The 27,449-nt window shown below is 45.9% G+C and overlaps 3 protein-coding genes across 3 annotated transcripts; all 3 read left to right on the top strand.

Annotated features, from left to right (window-relative positions):
- Window positions 1-1,031: 1,031 nt before the first annotated feature.
- GGS22DRAFT_152050 (MRP-L47-domain-containing protein) lies at window positions 1,032-2,167 on the top strand. Its single transcript, XM_047959606.1, has 2 exons — window positions 1,032-1,644; window positions 1,712-2,167. Exons 1-2 carry the CDS (start codon window positions 1,117-1,119, stop codon window positions 2,018-2,020), a joined length of 837 nt encoding a protein of 278 aa, XP_047822481.1. The 5' UTR covers window positions 1,032-1,116; the 3' UTR covers window positions 2,021-2,167.
- A 514-nt stretch (window positions 2,168-2,681) lies between these two features.
- Window positions 2,682-5,446, top strand: GGS22DRAFT_152049 (rab GDP-dissociation inhibitor). The gene is made up of 8 exons (XM_047959605.1): window positions 2,682-3,110; window positions 3,226-3,250; window positions 3,317-3,376; window positions 3,446-3,473; window positions 3,543-3,888; window positions 3,957-4,499; window positions 4,555-4,709; window positions 4,787-5,446. Exons 1-8 carry the CDS (start codon window positions 3,065-3,067, stop codon window positions 4,976-4,978), a joined length of 1,395 nt encoding a protein of 464 aa, XP_047822480.1. The 5' UTR covers window positions 2,682-3,064; the 3' UTR covers window positions 4,979-5,446.
- Window positions 5,447-22,195: 16,749 nt separating this feature from the next.
- GGS22DRAFT_196554 (uncharacterized protein) lies at window positions 22,196-23,683 on the top strand (the record flags this gene model as incomplete). Its single annotated transcript, XM_047965847.1, has 5 exons — window positions 22,196-22,539; window positions 22,596-23,087; window positions 23,143-23,229; window positions 23,283-23,544; window positions 23,599-23,683. The coding sequence occupies 5 exons, from the start codon at window positions 22,196-22,198 to the stop codon at window positions 23,650-23,652; spliced, it is 1,239 nt and encodes a 412-aa protein (XP_047822479.1). The 3' UTR covers window positions 23,653-23,683.
- Window positions 23,684-27,449: the final 3,766 nt, after the last annotated feature.

Below are 27,449 nucleotides of genomic sequence, written 5' to 3'. Positions count from 1 at the left end.
GATATCCCTAATACAATACACTGCTTCGAGCACTGCTACCATGGAAATCTAACTATATACAATAGCTAATAGAAGAAACTCGACAACCCCAAGCCCCAACTAAACTCGGTCCAATGCCACCTAGAAGACAACTCTGAGCTACGAAGGAAATCTCAAGCAAACCATACCTAGTTCTGGGCCATACTATACTCTCCACTTTGCATTTTTCAAGAATAACATTCGATGGACAAGTTATCCCATCACTACCTATACTATGGGCCCCTAAACAAGACGGGAAGGTTTGCCTGCAACTCGGCATCAAACACTACCACACTATACCATTACCTATCCAGAGTTTGTCATTTGCCGAACATTTGCTTGTTACCGATTCTCTATGAGCAAACATTGACTTGCCCATAGTTTTCTTCTAAAATAGCGCCGTGTCTTCTCGCCAATGGTGTTTGGTCTTATTACCTGCCTTTGTCAGAGGTTTCGTCGCACTGGAGTCCATTCCGTAGGAGGTCTGCTGGTGGTAGATTATGGGGTAGTGTATGTCGTCGAAGGACGTTGTCATACTGAGATGATAGAGAAAGAAAGCATTGTACTCTTTCGCGTCAATGTTGTTGTTTTCCTACCTGCTAGGTCTGCACCACAATGGCCCTCCTACGAAGTCTCTTCTCCCTTGCGAGGTAGCGCACTTATTACCTTCAAAGTACTCTAGCCATCCTCATCTCATACACTAATTATATACCTAGGTAAGTACCTAGTCTACATTGCCTTTTGGATGTTGACGATGTCATCATCATCATTGCAGAGATGGTATATTGATTACGTGATCACATATTTATGCAACAATGCAGATATATGATGTTATAAAGTAGTGTAGTCAGCCTTAGTAAGATTATGTAATGAGTTTGAAAGTGGCGTAAATTGTGGCTGTTTCAATTACATAATTGATTACATAAGAATTTTCGATTAGTAAAGTCTTATCTAATCGGATTATTTTAGAAGATGCAGTAGTGATCTCGGATTAACCCAAAAATTCAATTGCGCCCACGATCATATTGATATCTAGCATAAACTCATTGGCGCATCAACGCCGAGGTTCCTATACGGTGCTGCTGAGGTAGTGCGTCAATGGCGATGGCTTCCTCGATTCGGCCTTCAATTGGCCGAATATTAAACCCCGCCGTGGGCCAGCATACCGCAAACCCATCCTCCTTCCTCGCCTTATTCTCGAGGGTTACAGCTCAAAGCTGCCCCTTCTCCACGACACCAGAGCTCAATGAGCGGCGGCCTCGTCGCGACAACAATCGATTACGTGGGTTGAGCAGTTTATATCGTTCCGGACCACGAGCCCGGATGAACATCGAGCCAAGCGAACTTCCCAAACCCTCGAATTACAAGAAGGTAATTGAGGTCGATCCAAACCATGGACTGTGGGATTTCTTTTTCAGCAAGGAGAAGCTTCTGCCGACACCCGAAGAGATCGAGGAATACGGACGCGCATGGACTGCTGAGGAGCTACGACATAAGAGCTGGGAGGACCTACATGCGCTCTGGTGGGTATGCGTGAAGGAGCAGAACCGCATTATTACGGCTGTGCGAATGTTCAAGACATTTAGGTTCAAAGATAAGACAAGTCTTTTACGTAGACTGGGAGAGGTAAGAAAACCACGCCTAGCATTGCTTGATATCTGACTAGCCATGCTAATATTTGTGCGATACATAGGTCAAGAATACCATGATGAGGATTAGGCACGTGCTGACGGAACGATTCTACCTATGGGAGGATGCGAGGGCCCTGGCTGTGTCGGATCCGGAGATCGATTTAACCAACATAAAGAACCCTTACACACCGAGCTCACATGTCGAGGAAGAATACAGTGAGGACCCATATGTAGAAGAAGACGCGGGGAAGGAGACAGCGACGGCGGAAGGAAAACAAGAAGGAGCAGAGAAGTCGGCCGCTGAAAAAGTCGAGCCGTCTACGATCCCGGCTGATGCTCCGGAGGCTCAGCAACCGTCGACGAAGATATAGCCGTTTGTACGTACGTATTGATACAAAATAGAAGCTCTGAGAAGTGAGCGTGTAAATATGTACATTAAGCCAATGACACGCATGATACCACCAGTTTACAGCTCGGAAATAGCAACAATTGGTTAGTTTGGCTGGTTGACTTATCGGTGCACTGTACAAATGAAGCTCAAGAGCAAAAACACCTCTGGTCTAATATCAAATGTATCACGATGCATGGTTCTTTGGTCTTCATCTAAAGAAGTCAATCATGTGACAGTCAATTGCCCCTCTTTTAGATAAAAAGCTCGAGCTCAAGCTACAAGAGATGGAAACAATCTAACTCTACCTGGGTAAGTATTTGAAGTATTTGTTGAGAGGAGATTAAGCTTATTTAATGAGTAATAGTGTATCCGTAGTCTATGATAGACCGAAAAGTACCTGGTAAAATACCTGGTAGATGATGATAATGAGATCGTAATGAGATGATATCAGAAGGCAGAAAGGGGAAAGGAGGGAGAGAAAAGGGAAAGAAAAGGGGGGGTACGTAGCCAAGCGCGGGGTCGACATTGATTGGCTTTAGCTCTATTTTGGGGGGGCACTTTGGGGCACTTTGGGGCATCAAGTAGCATTGGTAGTAATTGGTAGAGTAAATTGTACCAATGGTACGAAGTGGTACCGTTGAATTTCGAGCTTCAGAACCATAAACAGAAGCCAAAACCAAGTTGCTTTGTATCCACCTCAAACCACAAATCAACTTGGAACCCAAATCAACCTCTCTCACCGATACTTTATACTTTTTATTTTATCTTTTTTTTTATCGTTTACCGTTCTATGTTTCTACTAAACATCCTTCCTTGACGTTTGACGTTTGGCCTGGTGTCAACAAACAAATAAACAATTCATCCATCTATCCATCTCTGGTCATTCTCCATTTGCCATTTGCCATTCCGAAACTATTTGGACTAATTGCTTTTTTTAATACCTGCACACTTATTCTCTCCCCCCTCACTAAGGAATACCGAGAACCCGTAGCCGTAGTCCGCAATCCGCAGTCCGTCGCCCACCATGGATGAGATTGCTAAAGAGTACGATGTCATCGTTTTGGGCACCGGTGAGTTTCAATTTCGAGCCCCGCATTCTCAACTTCGTGTCTCTGGACCTTTGGTGGGGTTATGAGAGCTTTCGCGATAGAGGAGATACAGGATCTAACATTGGTATTTCTATAGGTCTGACCGAGTGTATTCTTTCTGGGTACGGATTACATCATATATAATACGCATGCAACATGCATCATATGCTGACAAAGTAAAAAAAAAGTGTCTTGAGTGTCAAAGGTAGAAAGGTGCTACATATCGATCGCAATGATCACTATGGAGGGTAAGTACTGACACTACATAAACATCCATATCATTTGATTGAATCATCAACTAACATCTATCATTATAGAGAGGCCGCATCGGTGAACCTCGAAACGGTACCTTACCCCTCCTCGCTATAGTGTCTATTAATCCGACAAAGCTAACCCATATACCCCACACGATAGCTATTCAAGAAGTATGGCAACTTCGCAGCAGGCGAGGAACCATGGAAGAAGTACGGCCGAGCCAACGATTGGAATATCGACCTCGTTCCTAAGCTTCTCATGTCCTCTGGAGAGCTGACCAACATCCTTGTCTCCACCGACGTCACCCGTTACCTCGAGTTCAAGCAGGTCGCCGGTAGCTTTGTCCAGCAAGGTGCCGGTACCAAAGCCGCCGTCGCCAAGGTTCCCTCTGATGCCGCCGAAGCTCTACGATCTCCTTTGATGGGTATCTTCGAAAAGCGACGGATGAAGACCTTCATAGAGTGGGTTGGTACCTTCGACTCTAGCGACCCGGCTACACACAAGGGTGAGTAATAGACAAACATAGAAATTATTGGGATGATAAAACAAACCCCTAACGATACTTGCGGTCAGGTCTTGACTTGAGCACATGCACGATGAAGGATGTTTATGACAAGTTCGGTCTTGAGGTCGGCACCCGGGACTTTGTTGGTCACGCCATGGCCCTTTACTTGAACGATAACTACCTCGATGAGGCTGGCAAGGCACCCGAGACCATCGAGCGTATTAGGATGTACGGTAACTCGGTGGCAAGGTACGGCAAGTCGCCTTACATCTACCCTCTATACGGACTCGGCGAGCTGCCCCAAGGTTTCGCACGTCTGTCTGCCATCTACGGTGGTACATACATGCTTAACACTTCCGTCGACGAGATCCTGTATGAGGGTAGCAAGGCAACCGGTATCAAGGCTACCATGACCGGCATCGAGCCCGAGATGAAGTTCGAGACCAAGGCCAAGCTGATCCTCGGTGACCCTTCATACTTCCCCCAGAAGGTTAAGGTTGTCGGTCACGTCCTGAAGGCAATCTGCGTCCTGAAGCACCCCTTAGCCGGCACTTCCGAGTGTGACTCCTGCCAGCTGATCATCCCCCAGTCCCAAGTCGGTCGCAAGAACGGTAAGTCCTGATTCGACAATATGGGTGGGAAATATTATAACTAAACGTTGCCCAGATATCTACATCGCCTGCGTCTCGTCGGCACACAACGTCTGCCCCAAGGGCTACTACATCGCCATCGTATCCACGATCGCTGAGACATCTGCCAACCACCATCTAGAGCTACAACCTGGTCTAGAACGCCTCGGCCAGATTGAGGAACAATTTATGGTAAGTCAACACTTTGTCCCACTTTTCCCTTTTACTATTCTACCCACCTTATACACCGATACTTACTATCCATCTAGGGCCCACCCATCCCTCTCTACGAGCCTCTCGAGGACGGAAAGAAGGACAACATCTTCATCTCCAAGAGCTACGACGCGACGTCGCACTTCGAGACGACCACCGACGACGTCAAGGACATCTACGCGCGCGCCGCCGGCGAGGAGTTGAAGGTCGAGGGTCTCCGGGAGGGCCTCCAGGTCACCGAGGAGTAAAGAGTAGATGTCGTGGCGGTTTTTTACCTTAGGTCAGGCGATGCGGGTTAGGGGGTTGGTAGTACAGTCAGTGTATCCAGAGTCAGTCAGAGTCAGAGTCAGTTTCAAGTAGCAGTGATCCAAACCGAGCAGAACAGAACAAGAACAGACTAAGTTAGTTGTCGTCGGAGAGATTCTTACATACATACACACACACATGCATGGGCATCGCAGAGGGCTGCCGCGTATTATCATATCGGATGAGATGAGTTGAGAACAGATGTTGATAAAAGTGATTAGGTAGTTGAGTAATTGTAGCTTGCTTTTTTTAATCACCTTGGAACTTAATTGTATGTAATACTTTTTTGAGGGAAGGAAGAGGAAGTATGGGAAGGGGAAGGGGAAGGGATGGTAAGGGTGACTGTCTACGAGCCTGCTTTTGTTATGTTGATTACTTCACTGTCTCTAGTATATAGATACCTATGCCCCTGTTCTTCTGTACTGAGTTGGTAGTGGTGCGTCTTTGTTTTGTGTGAACCTTATGTAGCGTGTATGTTGTAGGTTTGATGTGGAGATGTGGAAGTATAGGCTATACGTTTAGAGACGAGATATCTACTCTATATACTTCTCAATAGCGCAACTTCCAACAACGATTACATACATAGGTAGGCAAGTACCTAGGTAGGTAGGTATTCTTAAACTTCTGTTTAATGATTGAACTTACTACCTATATGTACATTGTAGGTAGGGCTTCAAGGCTTTATGTGGTGCGTACTCGAGTATCAACAGATGCGGTGCCCCTTTCCTTACCTATATATGGAAGTTGGTCTGAGACTAAAGATTTCTAGGTACGTGAGAGTCGACTTGAGTTTTTATGATGTCCTGGTGTAATTGTTGTATACTTCCACATATCCTACTTTCTAAGAGGGGCGACAAGAGTGAGCTCCTAAGGCAGTAATACATATTATGGAAGAAGTCTTTTGGACTGTACTTGGTACAGTCTACGGTGGATTTGCCGGGTGAAAATGGCAGAATGGTAATCAGAGGTGGAATATAGCAGGTGTTTTGGTGAATGAAGGCATATATATCCTTCTCTATACCCCTTAACTGGAATAAAGATTGAGAAAGAAGCCACATGTCCAACTAGGTAAAATCTCTTGAGACTATACGTAGCTGGACATGATAGTTGTAGGAGATGGTTTATCTTCCTAGGAGCTTCGAATACTACAATTAACACCCTCTACCCTTTGTCCTGAACCTAAAAGCATGGTCACCTTATCCAATAGATCGTCTCATCTTGAGAATGAGGTTGTTGGGTCATCAAGTTGTGTTTAGGATGGAAAACTACTTCGAGGGAAATTCACAATGGAGAGCTCAGATGAAAGTTGGTGGTACATTCTTATGAGCTTGGAGTTCCGAAGTCTTGGATATATTGAAGCAAGCAGTCCTGTAGGTAGTTGAAGACAGCACCGTTCATAGCATGGCAAGTGACGAGTCCCCCCAACAAGATGGTCAAGAGTCGTCCAGGCGGCACTTTATTGGACCATCTGATAAAGCCTTATATATTATAATAAGTGTGCGATTTTTCAAGCCGACCCAGCTAGGTACGAATGGGTATCCCCTGGTGACTAGAGGCCAGAACAAACCTCCACGAGAAATCCTCCATGGTGGATTGGCAATGGCCATAACTTGACACTAAAGATTTCCAATGAAGGTTTTTCATAGGTTCAGGATTCGATTCTGAGCTGAACTTTTTTTTTCATTCCATTTCTTTTTTTCATATCATTTTTGAGTTATATATTTTTTTATCGTACACTTGCAGACTCGTACTTCTTGCCCATTCCCATTTCTACTTTCAGTACATCCTAACTCTTACTATATTCATAATATCTCTACCATTACAACCATTATTCACACACATTTTAATGAAGGCCAACCCCTATTCCTTCCCAGTCACGTGATTCACGTCGACAGCGAGCTCCTGGATAGTTGGAATGCAATGAGCAAAACAATATATATTCCTTCGCACCTAGATTATGGAATGGGGGCCAGAAGGCGCTGAAAGAAGTATGTATTCCTATATCATCTACATGATTTTCCATATTGAACAAAATGCCATCACACCATGGGGCATTCCCTATGTCAAACCACTTTCTCCTGTCCACATTTCTGTCATTTGAAAATATTAGACGACGACTAACTTACTAGAAATTTGATGCGCTTACAACAAGATAGCCACCATGTACCTTGTTTTTCCCAAATACACATAAATGGTTAGTCCTCCAAGTTCCATAGGCCACTGCAGATGAGATAGTTATGGGATATACCCATATCAACCCCCTATGACTTAGGATGTTAGAACTTGGGATCGTCCTAGACCTCTGACATTACCTGGGTACTGTGAGCGCTTGTTAAACCATATTTAGACCGCTAAGCCCAGATCCGATAGATATATGTCGTGTGATAGAAAATGTGCTAACCTAGCGCACTTACAAGAATGGTGTAACATTACAGTGAGCATTTATTAAATTGACTATTCATTGAATTCACGTATTTGGGTAGATTATTGCGTGTGCTTTATTTTAAGGGATACATCCGTGAATAAAGCGGATAGGTTGATCTTGACGCTTCCTTGAGAATTACCCCTATATTTAGGCTTGATTGGAAGCATGAATAGGAGAACATAGTGTAATCTAAGGTACAGAATGCTCTAGAGGTTACTAATAAGCCTTAAATCTACAAAGGAGTGTCTGACACGAGTACCATGTTAATATATACACAGGTATAGGGGCACAGAATCATGATCAACTTACCTAGTAGGTAGAGAGTGTCGTGAACTAATTCTATTATTCATCAAGACATGTTCGTATCTAGGTAGGTATGGATTCCGTCAAGATTACACAGCAAAAATAGATAATTGAAATGGGCTAGCAGAGCAAAGATGATGTACCGTACAAAAGAGGTGTCGGTCCATAAACCACAGGGTATCTTGAGGACTGCTATGACCTAAACTTGACGGCAAAGTCACCATGGGGATGGAATCAAGAGCCTGATACTCTTTATGATTGACTACGGTACCTAGGTAGACAATCAAACCCATGAAAATACGTGTTTTTAGCTTTAGATAGAACTTCTACCGCGTCCCATTCAAATTCTAGCTCCCAGCCATGTCAGGGGCTGTCGAGGAGTACTGAAGAAAGGGATACAAAAATCTATTCGCGTCTAAGAATACTGCTGACAGCAGCAACCAATATCCGATAAATTGACATGTCTGACTTCATGAGCCGAAGACAGAGCCTATGATTCCTCATCCCCCTTTCGATGACTTTGACGTCTTGAGCGGGCTCTGGCGTGACACTCACTGAAACATCTACTGACGGATCCCTTTCGCCTAGAACTACATGATACCAAGCAGGAATGCTTCACCCATTCATGATCACAACAAACCACAAAACCACAAGGCACACACCTATCTACCTATTTACCTACCCACCCACCAGGAACGCCGTATAAGCGCACAACACCAAGTCTACACGAATAGCTCACAACGTAACCATCTCCAACTTACACAACGTCAGCTTATAACAGGGCGACCAATGAACCCCGGGATAACGAGAAATGGATCCCCCAAAGTTCCAATTCAAGAGCGCGCCTACCGTATGTTCCTAAACCCGAGGCTTATGCTAGCGCGACGTTCTTGAAATAGCCACAGCTACCCCCAAGCCAAGCCCAGCCTAGCCCGGGCTCAGCTGAACCGTCTTCGCACGCGACTGGATAGGTAGGTATAGAATTTTTCCACTTCCAGTCGCATTCTCGCACTTCGCGATTCGCAATCTCGCGGTTCGCAGACGCAAGAATACTACTCCCTCCCTCCGTCGCAGAGAAAAATAACGAAAAATAATAAAAGAAAACGCGTGGCACCGCTTGGCATAGCCGCCAGTAAGAGGCGCGAAATGAGGTGATACCTATATCTAGGTCTAATCTACCTACCAGACCCATCCGGTCCAACTTACCTACGCACTTACCTATTTACATGCCTCTTCCGTACAATCTCGCGAGATAACACGCGACCCCCGGACCCGACGAACGTGGTTAAACGCGCTGATCGACGCCGTAAGCCGGCTGACAATAGCTACGTATGGACGTCTGCAGAGTAAGTAAGTAAATAGATGACCAGACACGCAGTAAGATGCCACGAGGACGTACCATGTCGTCGTCGCGGAAAGATGACTAAGGTGAGCAGCAGCAAGGACGGCTCCTTGAGTAACAACTGCCGTGCGAGCGAGCTGAGGGCCTTGGGTTTTTCGAGCAGTCTTACGTTGGACGCACGTGGCGCGGAGAGAGGGACGAAGGCATAAACCGTATAGGGCTGACCACATACCTACAACACGCCCTATACTGCCTAGTGCGTGAATGGGTACTAGGCAGGTAGGTAAGCAGCTAAACCCCTAGCGCGACATGTTTCCGATCTTTTTTCCCCCCGTCATTTTCTTCTTTCCCTCCGTGCTCCCATGACTCGCGCGTATTTAGGAAGCGTAAGGTTCTTAGTATAGTATCAGACGGAGTGATATGTGCAACAGCGGGGTGTGTGTTTGTCGCGGGCGGGGCAGGCGGGCGGAGATAATGGTTCACTGCCCTGTGGCGACGACATGGTTCGGATCTAGGCAGCGAGATTGAAGTTATCGTGATTGGGTCGCGGATATAGAAAATGGTTTCTATAGTTAGACGGCCCCGGCTAGCCCTGTTAGACAATTAGTCGCTGTAGTAAGAAGGTCGCTAACAAGGGCCGGACTGAGTGCGTCCACATACACACATACATACAGTACATACCTAGTAGGTACGCTTAAGTATTATCCATGACAAGAAAAGTTCCGCCGTATCGTCGACCAAGAACGGGTGTTAGGTCAGCTACGAGCTAGTAGCCGACCGCGGTTCCGAAGAGGATCGGCCCTTGTTTTTCGAAACATGCAAGGTACAAGGTGAGTTTTGACAGGGACGATATGTACAAGAGCCCCATAACGGAACGGTAATGGGGAGTGAGCGCGGAATTACCTTATCTGTCGTGCCGTGAGTATGGTTATGATGTTATCGTGGAGAAAAGCGAGAGCGAGGTATCGTGAAAACGTAAGAGAGACGGGACTCTGCCACCCAACAGTCATAAAATCGTAGCGAAACGAGTACATTGCCCGACGTAAAATGGGTCTCCGTATTACCCGCACGGCACCTCATTAGATTCTGGACCAACACCGAGAATGTTCATCTCGGTACTCTTGGTACTGCATGTTAAAACGCGCGTTGTCCTTTTGATAACGGCGTCGTCCAACTACACTACTAGGTAGTTAGTTTCTTGCATACGGATATGAGGCACAGAGAGACTAGATGCTAGGTAGGTAGGTAGGTAGGTTAGGTACAGAATAGACAAGCAGCGGATAGAGCACAGCTAGGGTTAGGTAGCTCGGAAGCTACAAAACAAAACAAGCGCGCCACAGGCATATGTGATTGGACAGATATTATGTTTCGACAAGGGTGATCATCTTGACGAGAAAAATGACATAATAAACGTCATGTCTACAAGACCGGGGAGAGAGAGATAGAGGAAGAAATGACGATGACAAGGTTAAAGGTTCGAAACATTTACCTTAGAGCTAAAGTTCTAACAATAACTAGTACATCGTTGTATCGATCGATGATGTTCCAGTTTCGAATCTTCGCCTTGCCGATTCCTGCCGTGTTTAGAAGAAGAGGAATCCAAATATAGAACAGAGTATGCGGGTAGTTTTTCTAGTGGCAACGCTGAGGCAGTGCTACCCCCGGCCCTGGACAGTGGACAGGCCTTACTACCCACGAGGGGTTCGACAGCAGAGTCGAGCTTCCCAGCCGCACGCTTTTTTGCCGACGTCTGTGCAGAAGAGAAGCCTTGAAACAAAGTTTATTTTGTTTCGTTGGAACGTTCCTGGTCTTCCCTCTTTCTTGGGACCCATGATGTATGGTGGAGCCCCTTACTTCGGGTCCCGCGATCAACAGCATCGTAACGCAGTAAGCGTACATTATGGCATGTCACCGGAGCAGTTGGCGGGGACTCGGTCGATGTATTTCTTGACAAGGTCTCTTCCTATCTGCTTTTTGTGTCGCAACCGAGTCGAAAGTGCGGTTTCTGCGACAGGTAGATTAGAAATTGCAATGATATGCACATGCGTACATACCATACCATACACGCCACCCACCCTCGCGATGTCCGGTGAGGAGGTAGCTACCTACCTATGCCAGACTACAAAGTATCTGCTACACAACGAGGGTTGTTCATGCGGGTAATTCTGTACCTACTAGTCTAGATTGAAACCACCCCGGTGAAAATCTCCAGCCGTCATCCACGTTTCAAGTTTCAAAAGCGAGATCTTATGGAGGGACAGCGATGCAGGCAGGGTTTCCATTTTAAGTTCTGATAAGTCGACAGGTCCAGCCACTGGCCATGGGGCATTTCTTGCAAGAGTACGATGAGCTTCTTTACGGGGCAAAGTCCGATGGAGAGCCGTTTCTCCGCAAAACATCTGTCTCATTGGCTCTGGGAGAGAAGGCGTAATGTTTTATGTCTGTTTACGGGACCATTATGCGTGTCCATGTGGTGTGGCGCTTTCTTTCATGATCTGATGGACCAGGGTTATGATCACACCTCATACTACTACATTCACGGCCAGCATTTTAGGAAGTGACCTGCTTCGTTACGTCGAGTACCTACTAGCTACTGGTTCCAGAAATGATGAATGTGAGGCTCGTAATAAGATATGTTGAGAAAATTCATGATAGAACTCATCGGTACGATCGTAATCGTAAAGTTTGGCTCTCGAATAGGTAAGATCTCGCTTTCCTTGCCTTGTATGGTCGAAGATGCAGACGCTAAGGCTGAGATCGCGGTATCTCTAGCAGCTCAAACGTGGCCCTCAGAAGCGAACCGAGGATACCTAGGTAAGGATCGCTTTATGATTCCTTCTATGCAAATCCCGAGCGTATGTATGTATAGGCCTAGAGGTGCGGGAGGAATTAACGGCACGGCAAACTAGGAACTGTATTGCGATGAAGCTGACTAGGAGGGGAGCATCGGCATGTCGACGAGATGAGCCTTAGCTCTATGAGTGAGTCCCTATTCTACCTATGGAAGCGGTATGCTAAATTTGTTTCTGGATAAACTAGGTACCATAGATTGGACGTCCTTCTGAGTTATTGGTTGCATCTACACCACACCAGGTAGGTAGCTTCGAAGTCATCTGATGGTCAACATAAGGGTGGCCGGTCGTTAGCATGATCTTCAGTAGGTATATGTCGTCTACGAAGCATCGTTTTACAAGAATACCTTGTATTCCAAATACAATAATAGGCTTATCTGATCTATCATTGGTGCTGTCGCCTTGTTTGATGTTCCCGTTTCCCGTGGTTTTCATGTTAGAGCTAAACGACAGCGACATGCGTTTTCAAATGCTAACAGAGTTGATTAGGTGTCAAGTTTATCAGGTCTAGATACTTTGTCGCAACCTTCGTGTTGTTTATCAGTGGGTGTGCACAGAGCCCGTATTGTTGCTTCACCTTACCCCTGAGCTGATGATCACAGGCGGTGGTCGTTGGATGGAAAGTCTCGTAGATGTAGGTCAAGAAGCTCGGAATCTGCCTAATGAGATGAACTTAAGTTATAGGTAGAGTTCTCCGGAGAGTTTCACTGCGACTAGATGATTTGTGAGCTATCATAGGGCAACGTGGTGTAACGACCTCGTCATCATGCTGGGATGAATATATTTACCACCATCCACAACAAGCCCCCGGCGACCCTCAATTGGTCGATTAACGTTAATAGACCAAAAGATCTAGACAACCATGCCATGAATACAAGAGGGTCATCAGACACATGAATTTATCGTTGGCTAGGACAAGAAATAGTTGGTGGCCTTGTCGAAGTGCCTGTCGAGGGGCGGTTAGCATCACTCAGCCCAAGAGGCCCGGCTCAGGGGGGAAGGATATAGCGATTTCCAAATTACTCACTGAAGCTAATGAATGAGCCATGTCAGAACCCCCAACCTATTCCACCAACTGCGGCTCATTGCCGCCAAGACACATTCTTGTGGGTGTATTCTAACGCGTCCCCGCCACACGGATTACCCGTTGCAGCACCAGCGCCGTAGGAATAGTTACTAGTTCATCTCATTTTCCTGAGTGGAAGTTACAACGTCTTCTACAGATAGTAGGTCATGTATAGTGTAATATCAGCGCTGGGAAGCCCTAGTGAAGCATAGCTAAAAGCTGATCTAGCTAACCGCCCATGCAGGATAGCGGCTCAGCAAGAGATGGTGGTAGAAGCAGACCATGACCATACCTAGGTACCTTGGTAGGCAACGGCTCCGCTCGTCGAACTTTTCTCGATCAAATAAATCTCACTAAATCGAGTGAGGCCGATTGGTCGGTCGAGGCCATGTGGAATTACTAACTGTCTCGTGCCTGGGAAATATCCTAGAGCTTGACTCCAAGTAGGATCGCAGTCTATCCGCGTCGAGCTGTTTTAACTGTGGCGATCTACCCCCAGAAAGACACACTTAAGCAAAGTCCTTTTACCTCAAGCATGACCTTTGTGGTTATGCACGTTTTCTTATCTTGTAATTTCGACGCGTTGATCTAGGTAATGTTACTTGAGTGCCTTGAAAGGGGCTAGTTGGTTGAGTAAGTCGTTAGGTTGTTCATGATATTGGAACGTTCTTGGTGGTCTAGCCCTCTATTGGCAGAAATTACCCAAGATCCTCCCCAAAGACATATAGGAGGGTCCCTATCCTCCAAATCTGCAATCTGCTGGATGTAAGTCACGAACTAGGTTATGATAATAATATACTGCGGGAAGATGAACTAGGGTTTTGCTCAAAGTCGACATTGCACGGATGGGGAATCTGATCAAATACCTAGGACCTAGGTACTTGACGATCTGATTTGCGATGAGTACCATGGTCCCATTTGACAGGCCATATTCTTTTCTTATGGATACTTATCTTTGTCATTAACCACGGAGACCAACCAGGGGCCGGCCAGGGGTGTATCACCCTGCTAGATTGACACCATCCGCTGACCTAAACAGAACAGCTTATGGTCTATAAGCCTGGGGTAAGTACATACTAATAACGGTAAGTACTGGCGTACATACATACGTACTTGTGTACTGGTGATCGAGAAGCCCGCCTAAGAGGGTAATGTACCTTCGCGACGCGCAAAAAAGCGAAGCGAAGGTGTGGATCTTGGTGCTTAGGTCAGGTTAGCCATTATCTAGCTTCTACGGCGAAGCAGCAATCAATTCGCGATATCTTTCTTTACCGGGTCGGTGAATTGAGGTGTCTGTGGAGCTTGTCCGGCCATGTGTCCTCTAATGTTAAGAGCCCAGAATATTTTGGAATATCTTGCTTATCGTGCTGGCTGCGAAATTCCGATTTAGGAACAATAAAGTAAGCAGATGGGGTGGTACAATGCGCATTGCTGAGATCAACAGCAGCTATGGCGACGGAAGCTAGCTCTGCCGAAAGCTCGCACGCGTATCTTAAAAGTCCTAGGTCCTAGGTCCTAGGAATCTTCTATTGCCTCTAGGTAGGTCTTGATGATGATGTCAATGTGGGTAGATGTAACACTCTTCAACTTAAGTTGATTGTGGTACTCGGTTGGCCTCGGTCATTTTCGATCTGAACTTTGTCCGCTACTTCGATCATGATAGCTCTCGTAGAAAGAGTTCGTGCGTCCAACTCAGTTTCTTGGCAATAGGATACGTACTAAGACATCGTGGATCTCCAGAGAGAATTATGGAGCTTGAGCTATGTTTAGCAGAGCGGCCTTAGGTCGCCTTGCCTCTTAGCCTCGACAACCGTTGGTTGTACTTCGTACTACGCAATAAGTTGCAGGGCTGAGTTGAGACAGGTATTGCCTGTTGTTGACAACGAAGCTCGAGCCATATTTTTACCAAGTCGTTATAGGCACTTTGCCGGCGGGGTGACCGGTATTGATATTTACGCCGTATGCGCAGAAACGACTCCAGGGCTATCTTACCAAGCTAGGGAGTAATTCGCCTTCGGCGGGTTTAATGGAAAAAAGACTCCGGCACAGAATGGATACACGAAGAGCGGGTGGGGACTGAGAACCATTTAGGAATAGGGAAAGGCACAATGATCAGGACCCTCATGTAAGAACCTAGATTGTGAAGCTCGACCCCTTCATCATGACTTAGACCCTTGTTACGTAGTTGCACTATGCAGGAATGCAAATCTGGTCATCCCAGATTTGATTTTGCGGTTTGCTTACAAGCCGTATTCAGCTTCCGAGGTTCCGAAAAAAGTTATATGATGGGGTCTACGCGTCGAGAACCCATTTCATGTATGACGCCCGACCTTTCAAAGACGTAATGTGGACGAAGACGCGGCTGGTGTTGCAACTGACGATTAACAAAACAGGGCCCCTCTTAAACGATGGCTTCTTGCGATGCTAGAGGTCGCACATTATTGGTCCTGTATCTCCTAAGGTAACGGCAGAGCATTTCTGCAGGGCGGTCCTTCTCACGGTGAAACTCTGTGACTTCGTACTATGCGAGAATTTGAAAGATGTCCGCCGGTTTCTTATGAGAAAGAAAGGCGGGCAGCAGAATAAAGGCGGCAGTGGGTGTGTTACTTTGTGTTGTGAGGTCGGCGAGCATTAGAGTCAAAATGAGTGTGTTTGGGTTTCCGACAGTTCGTGAAGACAATGTCTTTGACAAGCAAATAGAAAGTCGGTGTGCATATGATTTTTTGAACTCGGGAGCTCCAGGGGGTCGATGTGACGGTAGGGTGTCAACCGAGAAATTGTCTCACGTGTTTGATACGGCGTCTATCGGACCAGTCAAGACGATAGCGCAAGCGAATTGACGGACGGCTCTGATTCGTTGGAGCACATATTGATTTGGTGTGCTCATACGAAAGGTGTCTGCCTATTACATTAATGCAACAGAGTAGACGAAGAACGTCTATCGAACAGCCAAGGGCACCGACGTTGCAATTCAGGTAAACTGAATTCATCCGGACCCAGGGTCCCGCGGAGGGTTTGTGATCCACCCGAAGAAGTCTTGGTCCATGACCCATACAAGCTAATATAGTATTGTTATCGTGGTTGAAGAATTGCCTGCACATTTCGAGGTTTTCCATTGCTAGTAGGAATGAGCTTAAATCGGATCTCTTGAAGGGGCATACGATAGATCGATTAGTAACCAATCCCGACCCAGCAAATGTATTTCGACGAATTAAAATCAGTTTGTTCGTTTGTCCATTGTTCGTTGTTCATATCCGGTTGAGCAAATGCTGGGCGTAACCTCAAGGCATGACCGAAGATTACAGTAGTAGCCAATGTAGCTTGCATTGCTAGATGGCAAAGATCGTCGGTATTCTAATCAACTCGCTAAAACTCGCCACTCGTGATGTTCTCCAATGAGGCTGCGATTGCTCGCAGGTGGCCATCATCTCCAGCCCTATCAGCTGCTTAGCTGAAACAAGCAGCTGCATTTATTCCGCATGCAAGTTAGATTGAGCTGGAGGGTTACCCAAACAATCTGCCAGCAGAGTCGTAATCTCAACCACACATACATTGGAGGAATGCATATTAATACTTATGTAATCTCTGAGCTGCTTAAAATTAACTCACGTCGTCGCAGAAGGAGAAGTATGCTGTCGAATTATTACTGTGATAATTTAACGGACTTGATAGCCTGATGCTAATATGATTGTATGAATGGATGAGAATAAATAGAAAACGGATAGACACTAGAGCCAATGCGATTATGGTGCTTATAATGATGACGATGAGGGGATTGAATCATCAAAAAAGGAAGAAAAGAAAAGAAAAGATCGGCACATCTCCATCTCCCCACTTACAAAGTAGGTGTGGATCCCTGATGAGATGTGGCTGGTCATTTTGGAAATGATGTTTCAGAAAGTGTACCTATGTACCTATATCTGGCGCTGACATAATAACCCCATCATATATATGTGGAGAACGCACACCATCATACTTTTCTAGACCTATTCTTATTGGTAGGAACCTTACGTAAAGTTCCTGGAAGCCTCGTGGCTTTAGGCAATGGCAATTGGCTCATGTAATCAGGAACCTTGAAAAAATCCCGAATCCAATCGGGAAGGATTTAAAGAACAAAAACTCCAACGTGGGGCGTAGAAAAGTCGAGGTATCATCTTTCTCCAATCAATTGTTTCACCAGAATATTGGCTATGATTTATTTTCCCAATACCGCCATTCTGGAACACTAACAACAGAATGTATCCCTTCCCAAGCATTCGGAAATGTTCTAGCCAACGACTGCGAAAAGCCAAACTCTTCACAATAATCAATGAACAACAGCAATCCGCCTTTCTCAACAGCCTCATCGCGAAATATTGAAAGCATTATCATCATGAGAGTTTCGCGACAATATACATACCTATCTAGGTATACTGCCAGCTTAGGAAGGAGATGACTTATGAGGTGGGTGTCAGAGAAAGATGATTGACCAGCCTAATAACATACCTAGTATGTAGGCGCGCCTCACCCCCAACCTTGCATCGAGTGGCATTCTCTATTCAGCTGCTACCATTTCAGAACGATTAAACGCTTGCCTATTCACCCCAGCCTATTCTCATTGGTTTGATCGGCCAACGCCTCGTCCCACGTACCCTCAGACGAGGATATGCTTCTAGAATTATGCCAGAACGTTTCTGCATATCCGTTTAGTTTCCGATATGCGGGTTTCGAAAGCAGGCAATCTTGTCTGCCACCTCTCAACGATCAGTAGCTGATGTCAATATACTAGGTACCTGCAGGTTAGTCGTGGCTGTCACACTAACTTAAATGCAGTAAATTAAATAATGACTTTCAACGAAGCCTAGGTACCTGGACATTGAAGTGGGAAATTATTCGCGAAGGTGGCATGCTCGTAAGTTTCAGGCGCGGCAAGTGTAACAACCGCGGCGTTGAGATACTGTCGTGATATGACCTGTTGGCCTCAAGATTGAATCCAGCTCTAGCTCGTACTATGAAACAAGCGACATGATTAGCAGCTGTGAAATTACTAAATATGGCAGGAGTCAAAGATACTCATGCCATTCATAGCACAACATATTGCTCAGGCGAGATACGCTTTCCGCTTTCAGAATCGAGTCTCCATACCAATATCTGAAAATATTCATCGCTTCCTCCTGTCCGCCGTGTAAGTATTAGCGTTGCGGCGCCGATCGGATAGTATGCCTTAGGTTGGCAGGTTAAGGAGGTGGTGGGGGACGAGTTGTGCTTTCATAGGCTCTTGCTATAGCGTCGACGCCGTCGCTCTGAGCGGGCCGCTGTGAAAGGATTCACAAGTTCCATGACGTACAGGGCACCACTACCCGCTAACAAATTCGAATGGCGGCAAATGATGCTTGCTCGTGGGTGCTATGCCCATAACATCATCATAGCCTTGCTAACTAGTGCCTACTATGATGGGCTTGCCGAGGGCGGGTCTAAATAGACGCGCTCACATACGCTTTTTAGGAGGCTATACCATTATGCCCTATACACTGCCCGGCGGTGTACAAAAGTTATTGACTTCACCAACTAGATGAGTTGGCACAGGTGATATACAGAAAATTATCGTCTGCGACGGTGTTATTCGCCAAGCGTTGGGAACCCGAATCGAGTAAGATGCCGAGTCCGAAGAACTCCGGAGATAGAGTGACTTTTAGATCACTCAATATTAAGCAGAGGTAAGGCCGGAACTATGGGACTTCCGTGTGCCGCCCGAGTGGATGTCTAAGATGTGGCGTTGCTAGATTCAGTATCGAGCAACTCGAATGACTTGTCTACCCACATATAGGACCGAAAATAGAACACAATATTCTGACCTTGATATGTGGGCTTCGGATAAAGCATTAGCCACTGCTGAGCTTGGATACTAGGTAGTATGTTTCGGCTACATGACGCAGGAGGTTCAAGGTTGCATTGAATTAGGCATACTTTTAGAATGTCGATATTTCAAACTGAATTAGCCTTACCCAGCTGCCCAGGAACACATACCTGCCTTTAACATACGAATTATGAATGTTTAATTGCTTGAATTATCTTCTAACCTTCTCTTATTCGGGTGTTTTTCTTAGAACAAACCTAATAGAGGGCTAGCAACTGGCAACTACCTGGCAACTTAGCGGCTTGGATACCTACTAGCTTGAGCGGCACAGTTAGTCGATGAACGTGCGCAAACTATACGGACACTGTCAAAGGTCCGTATATCCGCTACTTTGAAGCCTGATACGGTAACTGCATTTCTCCAGGTATTTCGGGTACCTATTAGAACCCTAGTATTTTCAAGTTTGGTTCGAATACTCGAAAGAGGAAAGGGAATATGTCGACATGATTTGATCTTTCTCAACCAAACTTCTTACATAACGCCAATCTCAAATGACAAGATACTACATACCACATACCACACCACTTATACAACTAATATCAGCTACATACCCATACATATGTATGAATCATCCCATAAGAATGACCTTGGAACCGTTAGGAATAGATTTACTACCGCATAACGTTCATATACAAAGAAGTTTAAATCCTCTTCTAACTGCCGATTTTAGCATTACACGGACGCTACATGGGGGACTATGGGAAAACTCTTCTAGTACTTACATATGAGACTTATTTAGCTATCATCAACTACTAAATACTACTAAATAGTTAAGGGTAAGCAAAGAGTAACAATAGAAACTGTGCCTCTAATACTATCAACTAGGTACATTAGTAGTATATTATTATGAATGTACATAAAAGTAAAGATTCTAAAATCACTCCTAGAATAATTGGGGTATGTTTAATAATAGGTACTACGTATGGAGTTAAGCGACTAATTAAACGCCAGCGCTTGCCAATAAACCCCTGCTCGCAAGCTCGAAGCTAAGAGATACGGTTATTTTGACAGTAACATGGTAACATTCAGAAGTACCAAGTTGCCAAAGCTGGTTCGTGCGCCCCTGCTTCTGCGTTCATCGACTAATCAGGTAAGGGAGATACAGTCGCACTTGCAAGGATTGCGATCCTATGTACCTCTTCTCTCAATTAAAGAGCCATTTCTACTTTTCGCAACTTGCAAATCTACCCAACTAGTGGCTGTCTTCGATGCAACTCGACCTCCTCCATCGAACATTTCTACCATTCTTCTTCTCTTATTCCAAATCCGTCACACAGTCATACGCTCTGTTTCATTTTAGATTCCTGCAACGACCTTGACCTGCTTGGCCTAACAGAAACTAGTAGTTAGTTGACGCGCTGCGGACATCGCCATGCTCTGTCATCCATGGGGTGCTTCACAATGCCTGCTGTTGCCATGCGGCCGGCCGCATTTCGCGGTCGAGGAGAAGTCGAATGAAGAATAACCAAGGTTATCTGAATTATTTTGAGATGGCCCTAAATCCTTCATCGCCGTTGACGAAAGAAGAATGCTCCGTTCATTCAGGTCGGTCCCGGATGATGCAGCCTCAACAAACGGCCTCAGACTCCGAGTAAATCATGACTTTCGGATTTACGGTCATGTACTACCTCGCTAGAATTCAGACGTCATTCTACCTGCTCTCAGCGACATGAGGACTTTTTACTTGCGCGATCACACTGTACCCTTGACTGTGGGCTCTCGCATTCTCTTAATGCCTCGACTACCTTTCAGTCATGTTCATGACACCTTAGCTCGCCTCTCCTGATGCTTCTACATAGTACCTAAGCATACTACTCTTGCACGAGAAGACCCTTGCAGGCGTATGCATGGCGTGCCGTATTATACGCGGAATACAGTAGTATGTACGGTTTTATTTTATTCTACTCTATTCTATTTTATTTTATTTTAATGAGCTACACGTTATGTGGGCGAGATTTGTAGGTATGGATAAGGCAGGTCGACTAAGAAACAAGTCGCAGAATTAGCACTGCCCGCTTACTCTCTCCGCGAAGAAACGCAAAAGCCACCCTACCCCGTGCTAGAGGCTTGTCGCGCTTGAGACCTAGCTGCACACCACGGCTCCGAAAATCTTATCCCAGTACCCAAGTCTCGGACTGCAGATTCTCTACACGCCTTTGACGCAACACACACGAACCACGCGCATGCCGCCTTATCACTCCGCCTACCCCCCGTTCGAAAGCTACTTTTATTATAGATGATGCCAGGTACCAAGCAACCAAAGCCTCCCCTGTCAGCAAAGCACCCACGGCTTGCCATGGGCAGTATGGGGCATCTCTAACCCTGCCAGAATTGCCTGGGATCAATTGCTAGGCTGCTACCATGTTGAACCGAACATGATCAAGCCATCGATCGCCGGGGACCCCTACACGCGAGAAGAGAAATAGAGAGAGACCTTTAAACTGCTATCGTCTTGTACAGGTATTGTATTGTATTGTACAATCAATACATACCATTAGTACATACGTACCTTTCGATGCTGTATCCATCTGACCCCCGCTCTCCCACCAACCCTGCCAGTCTATCTTGTCCCGTCCTCCCGTCTATGTATGGACCTATCTTACCCATGTCCACTCATTATACATACATACATAGTAGTACTATCGAGGGAGATCCACAGGCGAGGTACTTCTACTAATGTATGTGTATGTGTATGTAGAGTAGGACCTTCGTTGGTTCCACCCCACACCCACACCCACACCCACTTCTTCACCCTACCATGCCCTACCTACATTCACGTCGTACCCGCCTTTTGACCTGTTGACCCATGTAAGAGGTACTAGCATACTCCTCACTACGGAGTCGAATGTAAGATGTACTCCACGGTACACATCTTTCGTCGTTACAGGGAAGGTCGTTTCCCACGCAGAGGCATACATACGTAAGGTCAAGAAGCCGGTTGTGCTCCACCAGGTGATAATTTATAAGCACTTGATGTTCCTCTTGTCCTGCCATCGCGACCATTGAGGCTGAGATATTCTCAAATACAAAACAGCTTACCATACTCGACTGTACAAGATCTTCCTTCACGACTATCTCTTACTCACTCTCATATCTGCCAAACCAGCTACGCCTTTGGTCTTTATATTATAAGTCCTACAGATCGCCTCCCCATCTTGCTTCCCAACCAACAACACTTGTCATACACCAACATAAGACAAGAACTATAGACAGTATATATCGTACGTGTTTTCTTATAAGTTATATATCTGGATGAGACACATTTCCGCGCCATGATGGACCATCGCTCTGGATTAGAACGAGATTCCGAGGACTCTTACTCACACCTACCTAGATCAAGAGCTAGTAGCACGAATTCGACGACAAGTGGATTTCGCAACTTAAATCTTATCGATTCGGTTCATAGATCTCAACCGCCGTCTTATATCAACCGCCTCCCACATCGCCCTGCGACTTATCTCCAAGAGCCTACTTCTTATCCTTCTCAGAGTATTTTGGAAAACGAGTGGAACGAGGGTCAATCACAATCTCAAGGCACACCTTTACTACGTGTCGAATCAGCGCGAGATAGCTCTTCTTCTTCTTCTTCTTTACCACCTCCAGTAACATCAACTATGAGGTGAGCTTCCTTGCGCGCATTGATCAGTATAGGACGAAATAGCTCACGATGAACAGTACCGTAGCTGTAGCATTCGACCCAAGGTTAGAGATGGGCATTCCCCGCTCCTCCTTCACTTGGCCAGCAAGTCTCGATTCGGGCTCGGATTTATTAGGTCACGATATGGGCTCCATTGGCCATGGATCTGATGCCAGCATGACCCCTCCAAGTGGATCTCGATCTTTAACTTCCAGCCCACCTCGATTTACCTTGACACCGGAGCAACGAGAGCTTAAGAGGCAACGGGACCAAGCCCGACGGGATTCAAAGACGACAGCACGCGCGCGCCGAGCTATGAGCACATACTCTTCCGCTTCTCAGTCGCCACCAGTTTCGCTACACGAATTTTCCTCAGCATCACCCGTGCCAGTGTATACGACCGCTCCGTCGCAAATATCACTCCTTGCAGAGCCCGCGACATCTATTGCTCCGCAATATATGTCATCTTATTCCACGTCGCCTCTCCCCGACCACGGTAGCCCGATGTTCACACATCAATTTACCCAATTGTGAGTTAGGTGATGACGCTATATATTTTTACAATGCTGACAATCGGCATAATAGGCCGCCTAGCGATTACCTGGGCTTGAATTACTCACCGGGATACCCTCCGCCACCACCATCCGCTCACAGCCTATCTTCTCAATACAGGTTAGTAAAATGACGATCACTCGTATGAATTTCAGCTCTAATGACCGAAGCAGCCGACATTCACCACCGATGCACGAGGCACAAATCATGTATCCTGTTCAGCCCCCACAAGTCCTTTCTTCCGGAGGCTCAGCACACGATGCTGGTCACGTTCGAGTTGTTCAAAGCCGACCTAAGCCGCAATGTTGGGAGCATGGGTGCAACGGACGGCAATTTTCGACCTTCAGCAATCTTTTAAGACATCAACGCGAGAAGTCGGGACAGGCAGCTAAAGCTACATGCCCTAACTGCGGCGCCGAGTTCACGAGGACTACTGTAAGTTGCTAATTTATGGGTCACTTTCGAATAAGCCACTAATCCATCACTTAGGCCCGCAATGGACATTTATTACACGACAAGTGCAAGCAAAGACGAAACTCGTAAAACATTTCAAAATTAAGACGACACTTTCGACAGTTCTGTATGGATGGATGATTGTAGGATGTCAATGTGAAAATATGGGAGCTACGAGAACTTGGGAAGCGGGATATGGTTTTAGACGACGGCTCGACCGACATTCAAAACATTCGGATATATTTTTACATGGAGTATATATGGGACCATGGAATTTTGGGTAACTGATGAGCTTTGGAATATGGCGTGGAAGATTTAAGCATATACCCCTATTTTTCTTTTCGACCTTCTTCGTTCGATCTTCGATCTTTGGCGATCTTAGATGATCTTTTAACCTTGTATAAATTTTGGCATCATCGGAAATGAAATTTTACCTTTCTCATCATCAAAAGACTTATCTGAGGCTCGTGAACAATCTGTGAAGCGCGCGTGCGGTTGCGGTTGCGGTAACAATCCATTTTTCTTCTAAGCGAAGCTATTCCAACGTTACTGGCGCCGTCTTTAGTGTCTTGCTAGCGATAGACTATCTCTACGGACCTTGTCGGGACCGAAAGGTTATCTTGATTCAAGATTCAAAGTCGGTAAAACACACGGGACATGGGTTGGCCCCGCTAACGTAAATTTGATACCACCTTTCTACGTGTGCGTGCACGCATTTATTCGACGCTTAAGTAGGTACCATATTAAAGATTCACGTGGGGTTGAACCTTTTAGTTGGCTACGGTAGCATCGTTCTCTAACTAGACGTCTATCACGACTGATCGGGTCGAGCCAAGGAGGCGACTTGTGCTTTCGTTCTTGCTTGCCCACATTCCTACATAATATACCTAGATATGCTAGGTAGGTATGTAGGTATGTATGTACGTGCAACGTGCGATGCGACCATGGTCTCTTCGGTGGAGCACTGAAAAGGTGGGAAAGATCATAGATGATCTCGAAAGCAGCGCGAGGGAAGACGTGGACGACATGGATTCGGACCCCTATTCGGGAATAGCCTAGCTGCAGTAGACCTGCTTCAGCTAGCTATAGACGCAGCAGCATATAATACAGGTGCAGAAGTGCAGCCAGCCCGCCCGTTAGCCAGGTGGCAAGCAGGGGATGGCGTTACAATACATGAATGGCTACTACTATAACTTACTGATGCTAGGTACGGTTAGGTAGCATGTGTGCGCCAGGACCAAAACCAACTTCCGCATTAGGTTATGCTTAACCTTGGATCGTAACCTGTTCTGTACAATAGTGCCTGGTTATAGAAGCTGTAACTGGTAGCTGTTTAGTACTGCATAGCACCTTGAGTGCTTTCGTCAGGGTCCAGTTAGAAGAGCAGCAGAGAGCGAGTGGCCCCCCCCTCTTCAAACCGGTCATCTGGAAATGGTTATGTCACGACGAACACAACCTATACCAAGACCAAGCCAAGGTCGCAATGGAACGATGGGAACAATTCCGCGCTCTTATGCTTTTACCAATCCTAACCCGCGTATTGGTGTATTGTGCATACACAATTTCCTGATCTTCAAGCCCCCTCGCGTTCTCGCTACGAAACCATTCGGCCGAAACTGGGGCCTTTTTCCTGCCTCTCTCCCACGTGAGGGGTCCAGTTTGTGGCTCTCAAGGTAGATTTTATGCATAATCTGTGTTTCAATATTCATTCCCTCGGCATCGTATCTTATCGCCAATATAGTTAGGTCGCCTGCAACATCTGAAATACATACATAATAATAGCAGCTACTATTAAGTCTTAGGCTTAAAGCTAACTGGTCGGCTTTCCGCCAATCATCGTTTGCGCCATTAGGTCATATCCAGTTAGATCGCTTGGTTTTTTCGTACAGGTAGCGAATGAACATTCAACACCCGTCGGAACCACTTAGGGCATCGTGTTAGCATGTAAAAATGACCTAAAGAAAAAAAGAGGAAAAAAACTAGGTGGACTTGCTAGTCGGCCGCGCAATTATTCTCTCGAAGCAAGCTTCGGCAATGGGATGGAGGGGGTTGGTTGGCCAGCTAACGTGATACAAGAAATGCGCCTTCGTTCTGCAGCATGAGGTTCCATACAGGACCCAGATCTTAAAGGCATAGCTTTTTTACTTTTTACTTGATGATGGTGGTGGTGAGATCGGCCGAATCGTATGTGGTATATGCAGTGTCGTATGTGTCAAGTACGTCAAGTACGTCAAACACAAGACCGCGACCAATTGTCGTTCTCGAAACTGTTCAGGTAGATTACAATGTACTACCCGACCCCCCCGAGCGTCCGTCGGAACGTGGAGATTGTGTTGGAGAAGACTGAGAAGAGTGCGAGCATAGCCTTCCAGAAGTTCAGAGCTGGACATGGTTAGACTGGGGACCAGGGGCATATACAGGGGGGGAAGCCATGTGCCATATCGTCTGTGTGCCAAATGCTGCCGGAAATAGAAGCAGGCTGCGAAGCTACGGCATTGGTTTTCAGATTGATTGAGGGTGACGATCTTCCTACCTTTTCGAACATAACATGTGCACCGATCGTGTGGATAGTTCCTTGCATCTATGTCAGAGGTTTGAGTATTTTTTTCTTGTCTTCAAGGTTCTTAGCTCGTATCGTCATTGGCTTCTAAGATAGGTATAGATAAAATTATTAGACGCGAGGAACTATTTGATTCCATATAGGAAGATGGGCATCCATTACATGCTTTGTTTTTCGTAGCATTTGTTGGCGGGGACTTGCAGAGACTTGCATCTTTGGAAATGATTTAAAGACAGTTTCAGTTAGTGGAAATAAAATATACTTTGGTACAAATGTAGATCCGACCCGTTAATCCTTACATAATCCACATCGTTGATATGCAGGGCTTAGTGTCTAAACCTAAAGGCTCCTTCCGTGGACGGAGACCAAAAAATGCCATGTGGATCGACGTGATAGAGTTGAAGCTTGAATCCATCGTGGATAATATAAATAAGTCCCTGTCTCTACATAGCAGGTACATTACATGGGTTAGTTCAGTGTTTATGCTGGATTATCCTTAGTAGAGTTACGTAAGACAAGGGTCCAAAAGATACTTTACATAAGCGTGAAACGGCTTTAGATAGTTTATCTCTCTTTCCCTCCCCCACAAAATCCTTAACCTTAGATGCCCACGTTTTCAATTCTTAAATGAGTCGAGGTAGGTACATCCACTCTTAGGTACCGAGTAAAAGTACCGACGCAGTTTATTTACCGACGATCATGTTGAACGGGAGTTTGCAGCATCGTCATCACGGGGTTTGAGTAGGACGTGCGATTCGCTTGCTCGGTATCCATATCCGAAAATGGGTACGCGGATTGCGGATTGGCGCGAGTGGGAAATCAAACAATAGTCTTCGTTTGCGCGTGAACTACTGCGTAACAACACACAAACTGATGTTACACTTGTGCTATCAAGCATCAAGGTTGTACAATTCAAGGTTGCAGCGTACAATACGTTTCTGCGTCTATCGTAAGAGCCAAGCAGGTACGGAGCGGGTAAACCCTCCAAAGTTTAATTCCTTATTTCTTAGGCTAGCAGACTAGCAGACTGGCAAACTAGAGAAACCTTGAATCACTGCGGGTCATGAACCTTGGATCCCTTTAAGCGACCTCGAAAGTACCTCGGGAACTCTTCAAAAAAATATCCACTCTGCCACTACGGACTCAAAGCGGACTTATTGACAACCGCTATCCCTTGCATCACTTACGATCCGAAGTCCAGACTGACCCATCCGCAACCGACTATCCGATCTATTATCAATGGCGATATTTGATATTAATCGGTTATTACTAGAGTATATTTGCTATTTAGCATCGGCACGTTTTTACAGCCTACGTTGCGTAGCGA

This window comes from Annulohypoxylon maeteangense (genome assembly GCF_022496945.1).
Source record: "Annulohypoxylon maeteangense strain CBS 123835 unplaced genomic scaffold GGS22scaffold_2, whole genome shotgun sequence".
Taxonomy (NCBI): Eukaryota; Fungi; Ascomycota; class Sordariomycetes; order Xylariales; family Hypoxylaceae; genus Annulohypoxylon; species Annulohypoxylon maeteangense.
This window is presented reverse-complemented; position numbering and strand designations above follow the sequence as displayed.